This window comes from Lolium perenne, chromosome 5 (assembly GCF_019359855.2).
Source record: "Lolium perenne isolate Kyuss_39 chromosome 5, Kyuss_2.0, whole genome shotgun sequence".
Lineage (NCBI taxonomy): Eukaryota > Viridiplantae > Streptophyta > Magnoliopsida > Poales > Poaceae > Lolium > Lolium perenne.
This window is the reverse complement of record NC_067248.2, coordinates 64,408,035-64,427,418: the sequence shown is the minus strand read 5'-3', so window position 1 is coordinate 64,427,418 and position 19,384 is coordinate 64,408,035. Positions and strand designations below refer to the sequence as shown.

General features: G+C 46.1%; 1 protein-coding gene across 1 annotated transcript; it reads right to left on the bottom strand.

The window, feature by feature from the left end:
* Positions 1 to 10,145: 10,145 nt before the first annotated feature.
* Positions 10,146 to 13,536, bottom strand: LOC127299360 (uncharacterized). Its single transcript, XM_051329313.2, has 2 exons — positions 11,136 to 13,536; positions 10,146 to 10,992 (listed from the first exon to the last, which is right to left on the bottom strand). Exons 1-2 carry the CDS (start codon positions 13,477 to 13,479, stop codon positions 10,676 to 10,678), a joined length of 2,661 nt encoding a protein of 886 aa, XP_051185273.1. The 5' UTR covers positions 13,480 to 13,536; the 3' UTR covers positions 10,146 to 10,675.
* Positions 13,537 to 19,384: the final 5,848 nt, after the last annotated feature.

Here is a 19,384-nt window from a genome sequence, read left to right as displayed (position 1 = left end):
TAAGTACATATTCAATACCACAATAGTTTTTAAGCTATTTGTCCCATGAGCTATATATTGCAAAGGTGAATGATGGAATTTTAAAGGTAGCACTCAAGCAATTTACTTTGGAATGGCGGATAAATACCATGTAGTAGGTAGGTATGGTGGACACAAATGGCATAGTGGTTGGCTCAAGGATTTTGGATGCATGAGAAGCATTCCCTCTCGATACAAGGTTTAGGCTAGCAAGGTTATTTGAAACAAACACAAGGATAAACGGTGCAGCAAAACTCACATAAAAGACATATTGTAAACATTATAAGACTCCACACCGTCTTCCTTGTTGTTCAAAACTCAATACTAGATATTATCTAGACTCTAGAGAAACCAAATATGCAAACCAAATTAGCAAGCTCTAAGTGTTTCTTCATTAATGGGTGCAAAGTATATGATGCAAGAGCTTAAACATGAGCACAACAATTGCCAAGTATCAAATTATCCAAGACATTTTAGAATTACTACATGTAGTATTTTCCAATTCCAACCATATAATAATTTAACGAAGAAGAAACTTCGCCATGAATACTATGAGTAGAGCCTAAGGACATACTTGTCCATATGCTACAGCGGAGCGTGTCTCTCTCCCACAAAGTGAATGCTAGGATCCATTTTATTCAAACAAAACAAAAACAAAAACAAACCGACGCTCCAAGCAAAGTGCATAAGATGTGACGGAATAAAAATATAGTTTCAGGGGAGGAACCTGATAATGTTGTCGATGAAGAAGGGGATGCCTTGGGCATCCCCAAGCTTAGACGCTTGAGTCTTCTTATAATATGCAGGGGTGAACCACCGGGTCATCTCCAAGCTTAGAGCTTTCACTCTCCTTGATCATATTGCATCATACTCCTCTCTTGATCCTTGAAAACTTCCTCCACACCAAACTCGAAACAACTCATTAGAGGGTTAGTGCACAATAAAAATTAACATGTTCAGAGGTGACACAATCATTCTTAACACTTCTGGACATTGCATAAAGCTACTGGACATTAATGGATCGAAATTCATCCAACATAGCGAAAGAGGCAATGCGAAACAAAAGGCAGAATCTGTCAAAACAGAACAGTCCGTAAAGATGGATTTTATTAGGCCACCAGACTTGCTCAAATGAAAATGCCCAAATTGAATGAAAGTTGCGTACATATCTGAGGATCATGCACGTAAATTGGCTTAATTTTCTGAGCTACCTACAGAGAGATAGACCCAGATTCGTGACAGCAAAGAAATCTGGAACTGCGCAGTAATCCAAATCTAGTACTTACTTTACTATCAAAGACTTTACTTGGCACAACAAAACATAAAACTAAGATAAGAAGAGGTTGCTACAGTAGTAAACAACTTCCAAGACTCAAATATAAAATAAAATACTGTAGCAAAATAACACATGGGTTATCTCCTAAGAAGTTCTTTCTTTATAGCCATTAAGATGGGCTCAGCAATTTTAATGATGCACTCGCAAGAAATAGTATTTGAAGCAAAAGAGAGGATCAGGAGGCAAATTCAAAACACATTTAAGTCTAAAATGCTTCCTATGCATAGGAATCTTGTAAATAAACAAGTTCATGAAAAGCAAAGTAACAAGCATAGGAAGATAAAACAAGTGTAGCTTCAAAAATTTCAGCACATAGAGAGGTGTTTTAGTAACATGAAAATTTCTACAACCATATTTTCCTCTCTCATAATAATTTTCAGTAGCATCATGAGCAAACTCAACAATGTAACTATCACATAAAGCATTCTTATCATGAGTCTCATGCATAAAATTATTACTCTCCACGTAAGCATAATCAATTTTATTAGTTGTAGTGGGAGCAAATTCAACAAAGTGGCTATCATCATATATATGAGGCATATTGTAATCATAAAAGAAAATTTTCTCCTCAATGCTTGGGGGACTAAAAAGATCATGCTCATCAGAGCCAGCTTCCCCAAGCTTAGAATTTTCCATAGCATTAGCAACAATGGTGTTCAAAGCATCCATAGTAATAACATTCCCATTAGCATGCATATAAAGTTCCATGGGTTTTTTAATTCTCTCTTCAAACACATCATGTCCTAATTCAAGGTAAAGTTCATAAAGATCTCTCATATTTTTGTTGTTTTCCATTATGCTTAACTAGTGAAATAAAAACATGCATGATATTAAGTAAAGTAAAACAAGTAACTAATTTTTTTGTGTTTTTGATATAGCAAACAAGATAGCAAATAAAGTGAAACTAGCAACTAATTTTTTTGTATTTTGATTTAGTGCAGCAAACAAAGTAGTAAATAAAACTAAGCAAGACAAAAACAAAGTAAAGAGATTGAGAAGTGGAGACTCCCCTTGCAGCGTGTCTTGATCTCCCCGGCAACGGCGCCAGAAAAAGAGCTGCTGGCGCGTAGTTGACGTGGGAGTTAGAAATCTTTGTGGTGTAGCTTTTCTTCAGTTCCCCGGCAACGGCGCCAGAGAAAGAGCTTGATGGCGTGTATTTCACACGTTCGTTGGGCAACCCCAAGAGGAAGGTATGATGCACACATCAGCAAGTTTTCCCTCAGAAAGAAACCAAGGTTTATCGAACCAGGAGGAGCCAAGAAGCACGTTGAAGGTTGATGGCGGCGGGATGTAGTGCGGCGCAACACCAGGGATTCCGGCGCCAACGTGGAACCTGCACAACACAACCAAAGTACTTTGCCCCAACGAAATAGTGAGGTTGTCAATCTCACCGGCTTGCTGTAACAAAGTATTAACCGTATTGTGTGGATGATGATTGTTTGCAGAGAAAACAGTAAAACAAGTATTGCAGCAGATTTGTATTTCAGTATTAAAGAATGGACCGGGGTCCACAGTTCACTAGAGGTGTCTCTCCCATAAGATAAAAGCATGTTGGGTGAACAAATTACAGTCGGGCAATTGATAAATAGAGAGGGCATAACAATGCACATACATGTCATGATAAGTACAGTGAGATTTAATTGGGCATTACGACAAAGTACATAGACCGCCATCCAACTGCATCTATGCCTAAAAATTCCACCTTCAGGTTATCATCCGAACCCCTTCCAGTATTAAGTTGCAAAGCAACAGACAATTGCATTAAGTATGGTGCGTAATGTAATCAACAACTACATCCTCGGACATAGCGCCAATGTTCTATCCCTAGTGGCAACAGCACAACACAACCTTAGAACTTTCTGTCACTGTCCCCTGTGTCAATGCAGGCATGAACCCACTATCGAGCATAAATACTCCCTCTTGGAGTTAAAAGCAAAAACTTGGCCAGAGCCTCTACTAGTAACGGAGAGCATGCAAGATCATAAACAACACATATGTAATAACTTGATAATTAACATAACATGGTATTCTCTATCCATCGGATCCCGACAAACACAACATAGAGTATTACAGATAGATGATCTTGATCATGTTAGGCAGCTCACAAGATCCAACAATGAAGCACAATGAGGAGAAGACAACCATCTAGCTACTGCTATGGACCCATAGTCCAGGGGTGAACTACTCACTCATCACTCCGGAGGCGACCATGGCGGTGTAGAGTCCTCCGGGAGATGAATCCCCTCTCCGGCAGGGTGCCGGAGGAGATCTCCAGAATCCCCCGAGATGGGATTGGCGGCGGCGGCGTCTCTGGAAGGTTTTCCGTATCGTGGTTTTTCGCAAGTTTTCGCGACGGAGGCTTTAAGTAGGCGGAAGGGCAGAGTCGGGGGGCTGACGAGGGCCCCACGCCACAGGGCGGCGCGGGCCCCTCCTTGGCCGTGCCGCCTTGTGGTGGTGGCCCCTCGTGGCCCCACTTCGTATGCTCTTCGGTCTTCTGGAAGGTTCGTGGCAAAATAGGACCCTGGGACTTGATTTCGTCCAATTCCGAGAATATTTCGTTACTAGGATTTCTGAAACCAAAAACAGCAGAAAACAGCAACTGGCACTTCGGCATCTTGTTAATAGGTTAGTTCCAGAAAATGCACGAATATGACATAAAGTGTGCATATAACATTTAGGTATCATCAATAATATGGCATAGAACATAAGAAATTATCGATACGTCGGAGACGTATCAATCGGCATCGTATGTAAATGGTTCAATCGATCACTAAGTCACCGTTGAATATGTGGGAGCCATTATGGATCTCCATATCCTGCTATTGGTTATTGCTCGGAGAGGAGTCTCGACCATGTCTGCATAGTTCACGAACCGTAGGGTGACGCGCTTAAGGTTCGATGTCGCATAAGTAGATTCGGAATATGAGATGGAGACCGAATGTTGTTCGGAGTCTCGGATGGGATCCAAGAAATCACGAGGAGGACCGGAATTGTTCTGGAAGAATTCTGCTGTTTTGTATTTCAAGAAAAGTTGTTCTGGAAACATTCTCGGAATTGGACGAAATAAAAACAGAAGTTCTTATTTTTCTGTCACGTAGACGGAGTCCAAAGGGGAGACGGAGAAAGTCCAGGGGTGGGCCACACACCACCCCGGCGCGGGTCCCACCCTGGCCGCGCCAGGGTATTGTGTGGGCCCACCAGGCGCCGGCCCTAGATGTGTTTTGTGAAACCCTAACCCTACCTCCCGACTATATATAGAGGGGTAGTTTGGCCGGCCATTGCTGCTTCGTACGCCACCCTAATTTGCCACCTCTCCTCCCTCCCAGTTTCTCCTGCTCCGGCTTAGGCGAAGCCCTGCAGGAATTCTTCTCCACCACCACCACCACGCTGTCGTGCTGCTGGGATTCCGTGGAGATCTATCACACCTCCGCTGCCCGCTGGAACGGGGAGAGGAAGGAGCTTCATCGACACCGTACGCGCGACCGAGTACGGAAGTGCTGCTGGATTGCAGCACTGGGGATGATCGTCTACACCAACAACGAGATCTAATCTCGTAGGCTTTGGAAATCTTCAAGGGTTAGTCTCACATCAATCTCGTTGCTTCGATCTTGTAGATTAGATCTTGGGTGTTCCATAGATTAGATCTTGGATTTATTCGTCTTGCGGTAGGAAATTTTTTGTTTTCTATGCTACGAACCCCATCAGTTTTGGCTACACTTCTTATATACCGCTGACAACTTTTGCACTACGAAGTAGGTAGCAGCACAAATAAATGATGGACCAGTGAACTGAATGCTTATGCAATTGACAGGGCCGCTTGTACATGTATTTCTCATATGTGTTTGCTGGAACTATTTGGTATACAATTATGAGCATCGGTGCCGATTATAATTATTTCTAGACCAACTTCAGCAACAAATGTTCAAAACTTGAATACATGCCCCAGCACCAGCTTCATATGTGTGCCGTAGGTTCTCTGAAAAAACTTATTTCATAGAAGACATCATAACTTGCTCTGATTGACAATATCACATGAACCAATTAGAAGAATAGTTATCTTATCGATTGGACACAGTATCTTGCTGGAATATGGCGTCATACCTGCCTCGCCCTCGCCTATATAAGTGTCCATTATTCCGTTTGTGGTTTCATGTGCTTGTGATTCTAATTTAGTTATAGCCACAACTTATTGTTAAACCTAAGAAATATATTATCATATTAGCAGTTAATTTTCATCATTTTATAAAAAACATAGGCACGCGCTTCACAGGATCGTGCGCCAAGGCGCACCCTAAATCTATATTTTTTCTCTTTGTTTTTTGATTTGCACGAAAGCATATAAGGCATATATCTTATGTTTTTTACTATATTATGGTTGCGCACTGCCTCTCAGCTCCTTAGCCTTTTGAATCTAATTGTATATTTATATGTTTGTTTACTGCTATAACTCCCGAATTAACTAATTGTTTTACCCATGCATCTCTCCATGTGATTGCTCACATATTCTGTAGTTTTGTGTAAGGGTTTTGCTTCACTGCTCCCTTCCCTCTATTCAAACTTTGGATTCTTTCTTGGACTAACTTGCCCCCTTAATTTTGGTGGTAGATTGGGTGGAGGAGGACAACGGAGTACGCCTTATCCTAATTTCAACCTACTAACAAGGTTTTGTGAAACTAAGAATTGTCTTATCGAATATACATTACAGGGTCGTACGCCAAGCCGCACATCAAAATCTAGTATAAATAGGAGGCGCCTCGGTTGAGCCGCGTCTCGTTTGGTCCAAGTAGCTAGCTAGGCATCACGCTGGCCAGAGAACCACTGAAATTTCTATCTTCTTCCCGCTCCGGATTTTCGCTCGATGAAATTCAAACATGGTTGCGTGACTCTATAAATACTAGTCCATGGTCACCTTGCCGCGTGTCGGCTATCGCGTGACTTGTGAGTTTAGACTTTGGCGTCGGCGAGGAGAGGGGGCCACCATGCTTCACCGGCGCCATCCCACGGCCTGTTCGAGCTACAGAATTTCGAATGAATTTTCTTACCTGATGTGTAACGGCGTCGGCGAGGAGAGGAGCGAAGGCCACCCCCTCCTGGGGACCGGGGACAAAACCCTAACCCATCGTCGTTGGTCCCTCTTCCTCGCGATCCTGGCCCTTTGAACTAGCACTCCTTCCACACCGCCACATCCTCATCGGGGGCCGCCTGTTGCGCCGGCAGATGCCCTGGGGCCTCCCTTGCGCGATGAGCGATGTCCATGCAGACGCAACCGTCGGTTCGTCCAAGGAGCATAGGCGCAGGAGAACCTGACACATCCGCTCGAGGGGCGCTCCGTCGTGGCGCCGAAAAGCTGGCGTTGCTCCAAGACGGGCATAAGATCCATCAGAGATGGCGGTCCCTTACTGCTGCTCCAACCCTACACGGTATCGAATACCCCTGCAGAGGATAGAGCCGAGCCGCGGCCGAAGCAGGGGCTGGTCATCGGGAGCAAGGGCTGCAATGTTGTGCGGAGGGATTGAGAAAGAAGGGGATTAATTATTGAGGAAGGGACACGCTGACATATGGGCCAAGAGGTGTCACACGTGGTCAGGCCCGCTTCGACGCTATTTTGACCCATTTTTGGTCCGTAAATGGGTCGAGCGCGGATAGCCAGACAATTTGGATCGAACCGATGGGTAAGTTATTTGTGCGTTTTGGCACAAACAAACAAAAAATCCAGAATGAATCTCCCTGCTGGAGATGCCCCAAAGGTAGGAAAGACTACCAGGGCCCAATCAAATATGTAAATATTTGAAGGGTAAAAGTAGGCAATGAAGACACGGGTAAACATGTAATACTCCCTCTATCCCAAAAGGATGCCTATAATATTTGAATAAAGTTAAATTATCAATATTTATAATTTCAAATTAATATTTTTAAAACAATCATGAAATATATTTTCAGACAATGTGCATTTAAAATTTTAGATATTGATATTTTTATATATAGTTGCTCAAACTTTAATTTTTTTTAATTTTAACTAAAAATTATAGGCATCTTAATTTAGAAAGCATGGAGTACTATAATATCAAATATGCATAAAAGAGGACCACCACCATTCAAGGCAAGTCAACAGCTGCTAACCTAACAAATGTAGTTCCTGGGCGCCTTTTTATACTACTCTCACTTGAGTGCTCATTGGAGTTCTTCACACCACAGGTTACAGCAAACGGTAACAACCATGGCCAGCAAGAAGAAGAAATGAAGAGAGATGAAGATGCAAGAACACGAGAGTTCTGTTGTCTAATTCAAAGCAGTAGGTATATAGGATGCATTCGAGAAAACTACTTCACTTTTGTGCATATTACAAGAATAGAAGGCAGTACATGATTGATTTTGCATACTAACCGCTACTTTGTTAAGTAAGCTTCCCAAATAGTCAAATACTACCTTTATTTTGAACATTCTCCCATATGGGGTTGTACCATGTTAGTGATATAGCATGAGCAATTGTGCAGCAACAATGAGGGCTTGTATCCCAAATGAGCGGTGTCTTGGGCCGTTCAAGTTTTAAATTGCCAGTATTTTCATTGCAAAAACTTAGTTACAGCCAATCCTAAGCCTCATTGCTTGTTCATAATTTGCCAATTGGAAAACAACAAGCTTCTAGCAAATGTAGTGTAAATATTGGCTCTAGAAGCACCTTGACAAAAATAACATAAATTGCCGAACAATTTTCATCTTGTTAGATTACAACATGTTGTTGAAACATTGGATCAAGAACTCACGATACAATCACTCAATTTCTAGAATCTTTTGGATCGGGAGTTCACTACCTTAGTAGTTCTGGAGGATTCTACTCCTCTCTTCTTATCCTCTTTATCTTGTCTTGTTTACATTTTCACCCTCTACTAGACAAGATTTATATACAAGTCACACACACACACACACACATTTCTACACTCCCCCTCAAGATGGGACAAAGGCATCATAGAGCCCCATCTTGCCACATAGACTAACAAAGGTCTTCTCGGGGAAACCCTTGGTTAAAATGTCAGCCACCTGTTCTGCAGATTTCACATATGGCATACAAATAACTCTCTCCATTTCGAAAAAAAAATACAAATAACTTTCTGGTCCAACTTTTCCTTAACAAAGTGCTTGTCAATTTCAATGTGCTTGGTCCGACTATGTTGCACTGGGTTATAAATGATATCAAGTGCAGCCTTATTATCACAATAAAACATTAGAGGTCTAGTTTGGAGCAATCCTAGCTCCATTAGCAAGATTCTAAGCCATAATACCTCACACACTCCGTGAGCCATAGCTCGTAATTCTGCTTCAGCGGTGGACCTTGCTACAACACTCTGTTTGTTACTACGCCACGTAACCAGATTACCCCCAACAAAGGTACAATACCAGAAGTAGACTTTCTGTCATCTATGAACCTGCCCAGTCTGCATCTGTGTAGCATTCCACTTGTAACCTACCATTTGGTTTATATAACAAGCCTTTACTAGGGCACCCTTTAAGATAGCGAATGATTCGCATTACCGCATCCATATGTTGTTTCTTTGGGTCATGCATAAATTGGTTGACAAGACAGCAAATGCAATATCGGGCCGAGTGTGTGATAAGTAGATTAATCGTCCAACTAGCCTTTGATATTGTTCTCTGTCTACGGGAGATCCACCTTCCTTGACAAGACGTAAATTTGGTTCAACTGGAGTAGGACATGGACAACAACCAGACATTCCAGTTTCAACTAGCAAGTCTAGAATATATTTTCTTTGTGATAGATAAATACCTTTAGCACTCCTTGAGACCTCTATTCCCAGAAAGTACCTCAATTGTCCAAGATCTTTAACTTTAAACTGATGTGCTAGATGCAGCTTTAACTTATTTATTTCCTCTTGCATGGCTGCTTTCCATTTAGGATCTTCCATGGCATTTTCCCAGGTTTTGGGAACCGAGGTGGAGTCTAGGGATGCAATAAACCCTCTAAATGATGGACTATAATTTTCATAAATAAGAAATTTAGCATTTTCATGCTTATAGCCTACACAATCCTTAAGACGAGCTGGAACATCAGTACGCCGAACAGGCTTTCTTAGTGCAATTCGACAATCATCTGATTGTCAGAGGAATTTCAGTACCTTTGATTCTCTCTCTATTTGGGTAAGAATCTTGTGAGGCTGCAACACCTTCTTCTCGTACATTAGAATGTGCTGGTTCACAAGGTGATGCACTGGAGCGTGCAGAAGAAATTGTATCAGGCATACTTGGTTCTATTATTTGATGGCGCGAGGGAGTATCACATACCTCGTGCATACTTGAGCCACTGCCATACTCATCAATGTATGTATTGCTCTCCCCCTCTGTTTCATCAGTTGGCTGTAGTATATTATTTACAGGAATCAACACTGAACTTCCATATGCAGGTTCAGGGCTTGGCATCTCCCCCTTTCTATGAGTACCAACCACAAGACTCTCTTTTGGTCCATTTTGAGAAGGTCACGCTTCAGCCCACTCCAGACACCATCTCATGGCGGTGGACAAACTCAGGAATATACACGACGGAGTCAGCTTACCATGCCAGTTCGATGGAGCGATCGCACCTTTTCGGACAGACAAAGCTGTTCAAGGCGAAGATGGAGCCAAAGTATTGGTTCTTCGTCTGGTTGGCGCTGCTAACGACTGAAAACCTGACCATTCACAGGTGGCCGCATGACTCTATGTATATACTATGTCAAATTCACCTAGAAATGGTGCGCCACCTGCTGTTGCAATGCAGCAGGTGGTCAGTGAGAAGATCTTAGCTTGGAATGATTCTTTAGGCATGGTTCCACCTCCCATGAACAAAACAATCAACGTTTGGTAGGACGACAACATTGACTGCAGCCCTGCCCAAAGAGAGGAGACGGGAATCTAGCGGTGCTTTCATCTATTCCATGTGGGGGATTTAGAGATGAACAGAAGAATCTTCCGAAACACTACCCTCCACCTGGATGTGGTGGCGGCATTGGTGCAGGAAGAGATCACACAACGGGCGCATGCCCACACAGAACCACAGATGTTTCACCTATGTTGTAGTTTTTTTTCTTCTATTCCTTTGGTGTGATCTCTGCACATAAACACTCTAATCGGACGTACGGCAGAACGACTGCCTTTTAACCTCCAAAACATATACCCATATAGACTCCGTTTTGAAAAGGATAATATATACTCCATAGACTAATCAAGATCATATAAAGGTCCTTTCACCAGAGGTATTAACCATATTGTGGTACTCTTCACTAGCACATGCCTTCAATTCACCCACAACTATGTTATAAGTTATATACCTCAGGGTCTATAGCTTCGTTTTGTCCCTGCACCTTCTAGCGCCACAAGCTGTTGCTTCAAACGATCAACTATTGCCTCCAACTCAGCCTTTTCTGCTTCTCGAGCTTCAGACACCTCTCTAATCAGCTCCTTTGTTCCTACTTCGCGCCTTGGTTGAAAAACTCCTTGAACTGCATTTGTGGCTCTTGAATCTCTGATCTTAGCATCTTTCACCCGCTCAAATGGTGTAACATAGTAGAGTGTATCAGTAGAAATTACTCTCGTCACCAGCTCACCATTTCCATTTACTAGGCCATCAGAAGATGCGCCATCGTTTTCTACAAAGAAAAAGAGTATCATATTAGCAATAGTTTGTTGTCATATTTCATCAATTCTTAGGCATACCTGGTCTTTCTATGTTAACCTTTATGCAGTCCTACTTACAGATATGAGGATATATTTTCATTTGCTATTTTAGTACCTTCCAAGACAGTAGAGTTTTTTCTGTCCACCTTCGCTCTCTGATCTTGCTCTTTTGTAACATTGTATGGCTGGATTTCATCAATGGATGCTTCTAAGACATCAACATTGGTCTTAACATTGATGACACGAGTTACTCCATCTGGTCCTCGTCTGAGAGTTGTATCACTTTGGACAGTAGCAAGCTCATAATCACAATTGTTTCCCGCCATGATATCCTTCAATTTTGTGCCCTCCTGCTCATCTCTACTTACTGTGAACACGTGTCGTTCCTCATATGGCTGATCTGAGTTGTTTATGGTCACCGCCAACCTAGATAATTTCAGGTACATTGCAGTGACCTCGGTATCCTTTCCGAATATTTGATCCAACTCATCATCACTGATCGCCAAGATATCTTGAAGATCTGAATGCACATCAACTACAATTGCAGGTCCAATGCCTTTGTTGCTGCCAGTGCTTGCTGCACCCTCAACGTCACCATGTTCAGAGCTGATATTGTTGTCATCATGCATCATAACAGAGTCCGATACTTGCTCTTTACAATGTTCATTCTTGGAAACAGACCCACAGGATGGTTCACCAATTGCAGTCACCAAGGCCGTCTCTGCATCAGAAAAAGCTTGGTCAGCAACTTTGCGCAAAACTACCTTACGTCTACCTTTTCTTGTCCATGTTGGCACAAAATCCTTGAGAGGAGTTTCTGAATTCTCTTTGAGAGTCTCCCGGTCTTTCAAGTTATGCCTCTCCACATCCTGCTTATGTGTCATTAGAATGATGCTATTGAGCCTCTCCACTAGCGGGATCTCATCCTGTGGATCCTCTGTATCATCAGGCAGAATCATCCCGGCCTTTAGGTGACGCTCTTTGCAAGAATCTACACCAGGAAGATCTTGAGCTTTTCTTTTTCTGGAACTAACCTCAACATGAATTTGTTTGATCCTTGCAGCATTAGCAACAGCAGCAGCACTTGTCGACAAGTAAGGCTCCCACCACTGTGAATATGCAACTGTCACACCGGGATCACATTGTGGAATGAAGAAGGTAATTTTTTCAGGGTGCATCTTGTATGTTGCCCACGCAGCCTTTCGGCTTAACTTGACACGGGCGACAGTCCTAGGTACGTCCTGATCGAAGCCCAGCTGCCTTGCAACACGATGTGGACAGTAGTGCTCAATGCATCCCATGCCAACAAGTTCGCAAGGTCGCAGACACTGCGCAAAGGACAGCAGTTCCTTACTTGCTGCTATATCTTGACCGTGCACCCAGCAGCCAGCTTTGGCTTGCAGCAGAGCAAAGCTAGTAGTACTTTCATAAGGCCTCCATTGAAACTCATCCGGTGACATGAACACTGAGTGGATGTAGCTAGGATGTAGCGCCTTTTTAGCATTGTGCCAGTGGGCAGCCCTGGGCGCGGCAGGATCATCACGGCGAGAGGTGCTCTTGGTCTCGGGACGAAGCTCCGGGAACCGCTCCCAGACCCATAGCTGGAGGATGTGCAGCGGCGCACAGCCCACGAACCGCCGCCGATGGGTGTTGCCCGAGCTCAAGTAGCGGTTGAGGGCGGAGAGGTCCTTGTAAACGCTGGCGAGCGCGGCCGGCGCGAGGGCGACGCACTTGCCGCGAGCCAGCCGGGCAGCGATGGGGAACACCTCCGGCCGGACCACGTCGAATGGAGGCGCCGGGAACACGTACCTAGATAACCACATGGCCAGAAACGCGCCGTGCTCGAGCAATCTGCCGTCATCGTCCTCCGTCGGCTGCTGAGCGAAGTGCTTAGCCCAGGCGGCATAACTGGCTTTCTTGCACTTGCTCCGGTTCAGTAAGATCCGGACGGCCTCGAGCGCGTCCACGTCCCTGCGGAGCTCGTCCGACCGCGAGCCAATGGAGTGGCCCAGCAGGGGAAGCCCCCCGAGCACGGCCACGTCCTCGAGCGTCACCGTGGCTTCGCCCCACGGGAAGACGAAGGTGCTGGTGTCGCCGGACCAGAAGGGCGCGAGCTGGAGCAGCAGGCCCTCGTCCCGCCGCACCCAGCTCGTGGTTGCAAGAACGGCGGGCAAGATCCGGACCTTCCGCCACAGCAGCTCGTGCCGCGGCCGGAGCTTGGCGACCCACCGCCTCCACTGCTTCGATGTGCCGGGCCAGCCGCTCAGCTCCACCTGGAGCTCGTCGGCAAGAACAGGGCCGGCATCGGGGGAGGGGGCTAATGGTAGGGCGGGGGGATGGGCGCTGTCCCCGCGGGGCAGCAGGAAGTGGGCAGATCGGGCGACGGGGCGGGAGGGATCGGCGCCGGAGATAATTTGGGTGGTGGATTCTTCAACCAGGACCTCCTCGACGGTGGACATTGCAGTGCTGGTGGTCGGGGTTTTCAGGGGAGGAAAAGGTGAGGGAGGCGACAGTGGATCGTCGACTGTGCCGAGTGCCGACCGCTCCCGCTGATTTGGGATGTAAATTTACAAACGAGCCCCAAGAAATTAATAGACCACCAAGCTTTCCAAGCACGTCAGCTACTGCTGGAAATTTTGGCAAAAGAGACCACCATGCCCAATTCATTGACAAAAAGGACCACCTGCGAATCGAATTGACAAAAAAGACCACCTCCGACGTGGCGGCAGAGCCCCCAGGCGACACGTGGCAAGATGTCGCCGGGAGCGGTGGCGGTAGGGCATGCCGCATGTGCAAGTGGCGGCACGTTAGCAGCTGACGCTTCTCCGTCCGTCGCCGCTTGGGCCTGCGGGCCATGCCACCCCTGGTTCCGTAGGCAGGGTGACGTGCCACATGCCTCCACTGCTAGTGGCGGCAGGGCCCAACACTGCACGTACGGAAGGAGCCAGTCACGTATTTTCAGCCACACGAAAGACACAATCTCGCTTTGCCATCAGTACTCAACTATGGCGCGATAGCCACAGCGACGCCATGGAACATGCAGCAGCATAAAGATATTAAGGTCATTTCCAGCGGCGCGACGTATTTTAGCGTCTATAAATGTCCGCGCGCCGTTTACCTCGGCTGAAATGGTCGAAATCGACCGCGCGTCTGTTTGCGTCGGGGTGGCTCCAGTAGCACGACGCATTTTTTGGCCGAATCAATTTTTTAACATGAAAACATAATTTACATAGTTTAACACATGAAAATAAACCCTAAACGTGTGCCCCTACTGTTGCTCGTCGTCGCTGTCGAGCACGATGAGCTCCGGTACCGTCCACGACCAGTTTGAAACTGGAGGAGCGTACGCCGGGCGTGCCGGCGGTGTTGGAGGTGGAGGCGCCCAGGGCTCTGGCGTAGCGGGGCAGCGGCGGCTGCACAGGTGGGTCGTTCTCGGAGACGAGGACGTCGAGCTTCGCCATCTCGTCGTCCGTCATGTTCTCGGGGAACTCAAATTTCCGACCCTCCGCCATGGCCTGCTGCCATTCGTGGAAGATGGCCGCGACGTAGTCATCGCTGTCGTCCTTGACCTCCTCGTTATGGTACGCGAGCGCCTCGATGTAGTCGTGGTCGTCGTAGCCGTGGTCGACATAGTCGTGGTCATCGTGGTCGTCGAGGTGGAGGCGACGGTTGACCCGGCATGGCCGATTCCTGTAGCGCCAGTCGTAGGGCGTCGGTGGACGGTCGAAGGGAAGTCCCTGTCGCCCATGAAGCCCACCCTCCTCCTCGGATCGCTCTCGGACTCGAGATAGCTGCGCCAGCTGTCGGAGTTGATGTCGTAGGCGGGATCGGCGCGGAGGTCCGGCGGCAGGTACCGCCTGCTTCGCCGGATCTCGGCGCTCCTATCTAGGGGGAACGGGCACCCGGCGATAGCTGAGGCTCCAGCCGCCAGGCATGTGCACGTCCCCCCAGGCGTCGCACGATGTCCAGTTCGCGTGCATCATCCTCCCAACGCTGACAGGCAGCGGCACCATGTGCGGCCGCACCCCCTTCTTGGTGCCGCTACCGGACGCCTCGAAATCGTTCTTCTTCTTCCCCATGGTGTTGCGGCGGTGGTGGTCGGAGTGGAGGTGTGGGCGATGGAGGAACGATGCCGGTGGACTTTTAAGGCCGGCTGCGCGCGGGAAACGATGGCATTGAAGGCGGCGCAGAAGCCCAGCCGCCGCCCGCCAGTGCGCGCGTAGAAGAGGCAGCCGCAACATTGATGGCGAAGTCTGCGGCGCATGCACATAAGCGCTGACCGTGGAAGCGATAGCCGCGGATGTGATGCCCTCGATACAGGCTCGCTGTCAGGCGGGCCCGATGAAGAAGGGAGCGGTCACTTGGTGCATCGGCGCAGCGTCCGCCGCGACGTATTCCAGACGCAAATATGCGCCGGGTTTGCGTCGCTGCGGACGACCCAATCACGATGTCTCTGTTCCGCTGGAGGTGGTACCAGACGCATTTTCGGTCCACGGCGACTGTTTACGTCGCTTCGTTGGAGATGCCCTGATGCAACGGAGGTCCAAGTCACTCATTGGTCATGGCTTGTGCAAAACAAAGATCAAACACACATATATTATTAAATCTAATAGTCGTACGTGTTTGCCACAGGCCGAGGAGCTCACTTCCGCTAGCCAGTCCGCTCACTTCCGCTAGCCACAGATCGAATTAATTCACATCAAGTGGAGTTTAGGCGATTTACACAAAAATAACCTAAAAGTGGAAGAAAAGCACAGACTAGCCCTCCGGCGAAACTATTTCACCAATCTAACCCTTTTGTGTGGTGCCCCTATCACGGGCGCCACACATGCCCATGCGGCTCCCCTCCTGCCGGCGCCACACACCCAGCCGACGTGGCGCCATCGACGCTGAGCTGGTGCGCCCATCCGACGTGGCAGCATGTGTGGCGCCCCTCTCAACGGCGCCACACATGTACTTGTAATCCCCCAAAACATACTGTGAGACAATTCCTCTGGGACTTAGCCGTTTTGCGAGGCTCGATGTGTGGCGCCGATGCCACGGGCGCCACACTAGCATGTGTGGCGCCGATGCCACGGCCTGTCGTACTCTTCATCCAGAAGCCACACCATCCTACATGTTTACACAACCATGTTATGAGCCATTCCACTAACAAAAATGAGCAACACATACATGAGAATATCCAAATACATGAGAGTTCATATCCAAATACATCACACATATGAAGAGTACGACAGGGAGCACCGTGGCATCGGCGCCACACATGCTAGTGTGGCGCCTGTGGCATCGGCGCCACACATCGATCCTCGCAAAACGGCTAAGTCCCAGAGGAATTGTCTCACAATATGTCTTGGGGGATTACAAGTGCATGTGTGGCGCCGTTGGGAGGGGCGCCACACATGCTGCCACGTCGGATGGGCGCACCAGCTCAGCGTCGATGGCGCCACGTCGGCTGGGTGTGTGGCGCCGGCAGGAGGGGAGCCACATGGGCATGTGTGGCGCCCGTGGTAGGGGCGCCACACAAAAGGGTTAGATTGGTGAAATAGTTTCGCCGGAGGGTTAGTCTGTGCTTTTCTTCCACTTTTGGGTTATTTTTGTGTAAATCGCCTGGAGTTTATGCCCAAAATCTACAAGGCAGACGCCATCATGCTAGCGCGCAGTGGTGGGCCCTACCGCCACCAGCAGTGGAGGCATGCGCCACGGCACACTGCCGCCAGAGCCAGGACAGCATGGCCCGCAGGGCCAAACGGCGACGGACGGAAAAGCATCGGTGCTAACGTGCCGCCACGGGTGCATGCGGCATGTCCTGCCGCCACTGCTCCCGGCGGCATCTTGCCACGTGTCGCCTGGGGGCCCTGCCGCCATGCATGAGGTGGTCTTTTTTGCCAATTCAACTCGCAGGTGGTCCTTTTTGTCAATAAATTGGGGAGGGTGGTCTCTTTTACCAAAATTTCCTACTGCTGCAGCTCACTTTGATGTTCGCATTTAAACTGCCAATCATAATAAATTGTAGAAGCTACCATTTTCATATGCAATAAATTGGTAAAATTTACCCCATCACAACTATATAAAAGGACATGTTTTTCGAAAAGTACCTTTGACACATGCTCTCTCCACTTCAAATTTTTGAAAGTTTAAAACCTCACGTTTCTAAGTCTCAAAAAGTTACAGCGTTGAATATATAGATAGATATATACGGGTGGTGTGTATGCAAAAAAAGTCCTGTTAAAAAGTACTTTATATTTTGAACAATATAAAAAAGATACATTTCTGACAGTAAATGGTAGTAAAATAGTACTATTACAATAGTGTATCCTTTTGTCAGAAATTTGTTTTTTTGTATTTCCAAAATTTTAAAGTCTTTTTTATCGGGACTGTTTTGCATACACTTCGCATGTAAATATATATCTACATATGTAATGTCATAATTTTTGAAAACATAAAAGTGTGAGATTTTGAAATTTTTAAATAATTAAAAGTGAAGGGAGCACTGGTGCCTATGTGCACCGAATTCGTCCATGTTTTTTCATGCGAATAGGATGGTATCAGTTTTGTATCACAAGGTCGACCAGCATATTATTGTATTGAATTAGTTGTTGGTCACAAGTCACAAAGCCTGCACTTGAACAGTCAAAATATGTCCCCACTTTTAAATATGGAGTACTCCATTTGTTCTCTTATATTCCAAGCCCTCAAATTTTATTTCAATGCCATTCTCCACCTATCATTAAATTAGACAGGTGGAGGTTTGAGTGCATTAAGAAAACATCTGAGTAATGACAGTGTTTTTTAAATAATTCAGACCCAGGAAAGTAACCACAATTAGGGAAGAAATTGCTACAAAATCCAAATGTTGAAGTTAGAATTTTCATATTAAATTGGGAAAATTTTAAAAGATAAAATTGGGTAGGCTCTGGAGTCAAGGCCCGGGGAAACAATCTGACAAGTAATTTGTTATTAATACTTATAATTTTGACTCCATGTAATTCTAAGGTTGTTTTGTGTAATGATCCAATATATTACAGTTTGCCACGCTTGTGTAAGCTCAGACACTCCATATAATTTGTGTGTACAGTTTTCGACATACCCGTGGTTTGCCACACTTTACATCTATGTGTCTCTATGTCATGGAGTTCACTTATTGCAAATCTTGTCACGCTTATGGCTAACTTTTCTTTAGCCACAATTTATAGGCAAATCACACTTGCGCAAGGTTTAGTTGTGCCAAAGGTAGCTACAAGTCATCCAACTCATGATTTTACCTTAAACTAGCATATTTGCGAGGGTATTCTCTTTTTTTTTTTTTTGAACAATGATCATCTTCTTTAGTTTGTCAAAATTCTATGGGTAGTTAAAACTATTAGAATGAATTAAAAATTATCTATTTAGGTGCACTTATTAATAACTTTCGGTTGTGTGTTGCCCGCTAATAACTTTTTGTTGATTAGATAGATGGTCAAAAATTTAGAATTTCATAATAATTTCAGCACATATCATTTTTCTATTGTGTCTTTTATATGTGAGAATTATAGATTGTGGTGGATTAACATGATGATTTCAATGTGCGAAAACCGTCGACCACCACTTTATCCATTGCCACTTCACCGTTAGACTTTGGAGCCTTGTGAAGGGTTGGATGTAGGGATATAAACTGATAGGATAGTTTTCGCACCGAAACTGGCGCCGTATCCGTTTTAAGACATCCATATTCGATTTTAAAAGAATAAGGCGGATAAGTATATCCGATCCCGATGTGGTGCTCTGCATATGGTATAAGATATGGTATAGCAAATAGCATACGGATATGGATTATCTGAAATTTAATTAGGATAATTCAAAGGTTTTAATCTGGATAACAAGATTTATTTGGCCAGCAAAAGCAAATGTCAATCTTCCATGGTTAGTAGTTATTGAGTTACCAAATTTATTTGGCGAGCATGTTTAGGTCTAAGAGCATCTTCAGTCGCGTCCTCCAAAGCATCCCCAAATCTTTTTTTTGCCGCGCCGGACATGTAACCGGCTCTAGTCGCGCGCCCTAAAGCCCCTTTTCAACCAGCGTGGCCCAATATGGTGTCCGACGCCCCCAGACCGTCCCCTCTCCATAGGGGATGCTTCGGGCGCGCCGGACAGAGCGAGAAGCGAGGCGTGGAGTGGCGGACCCGACGCATCATTGAAACACGAATGAAGCGATGCAGCTTTGCCTTAATGGCAAAGGAGGGACATGCGAGATGTCCTGTTGGCGCTGCGGCTCCCCGACGCGTCTATGCGCCTCCTCCCCACGTCGCTGCCGTTCGCACGCTACCGCTTGTTCCCACGGCTTCTCACCTCTTCATGTGATTTCTTCCCGCCTCTTCTCATGTCGCC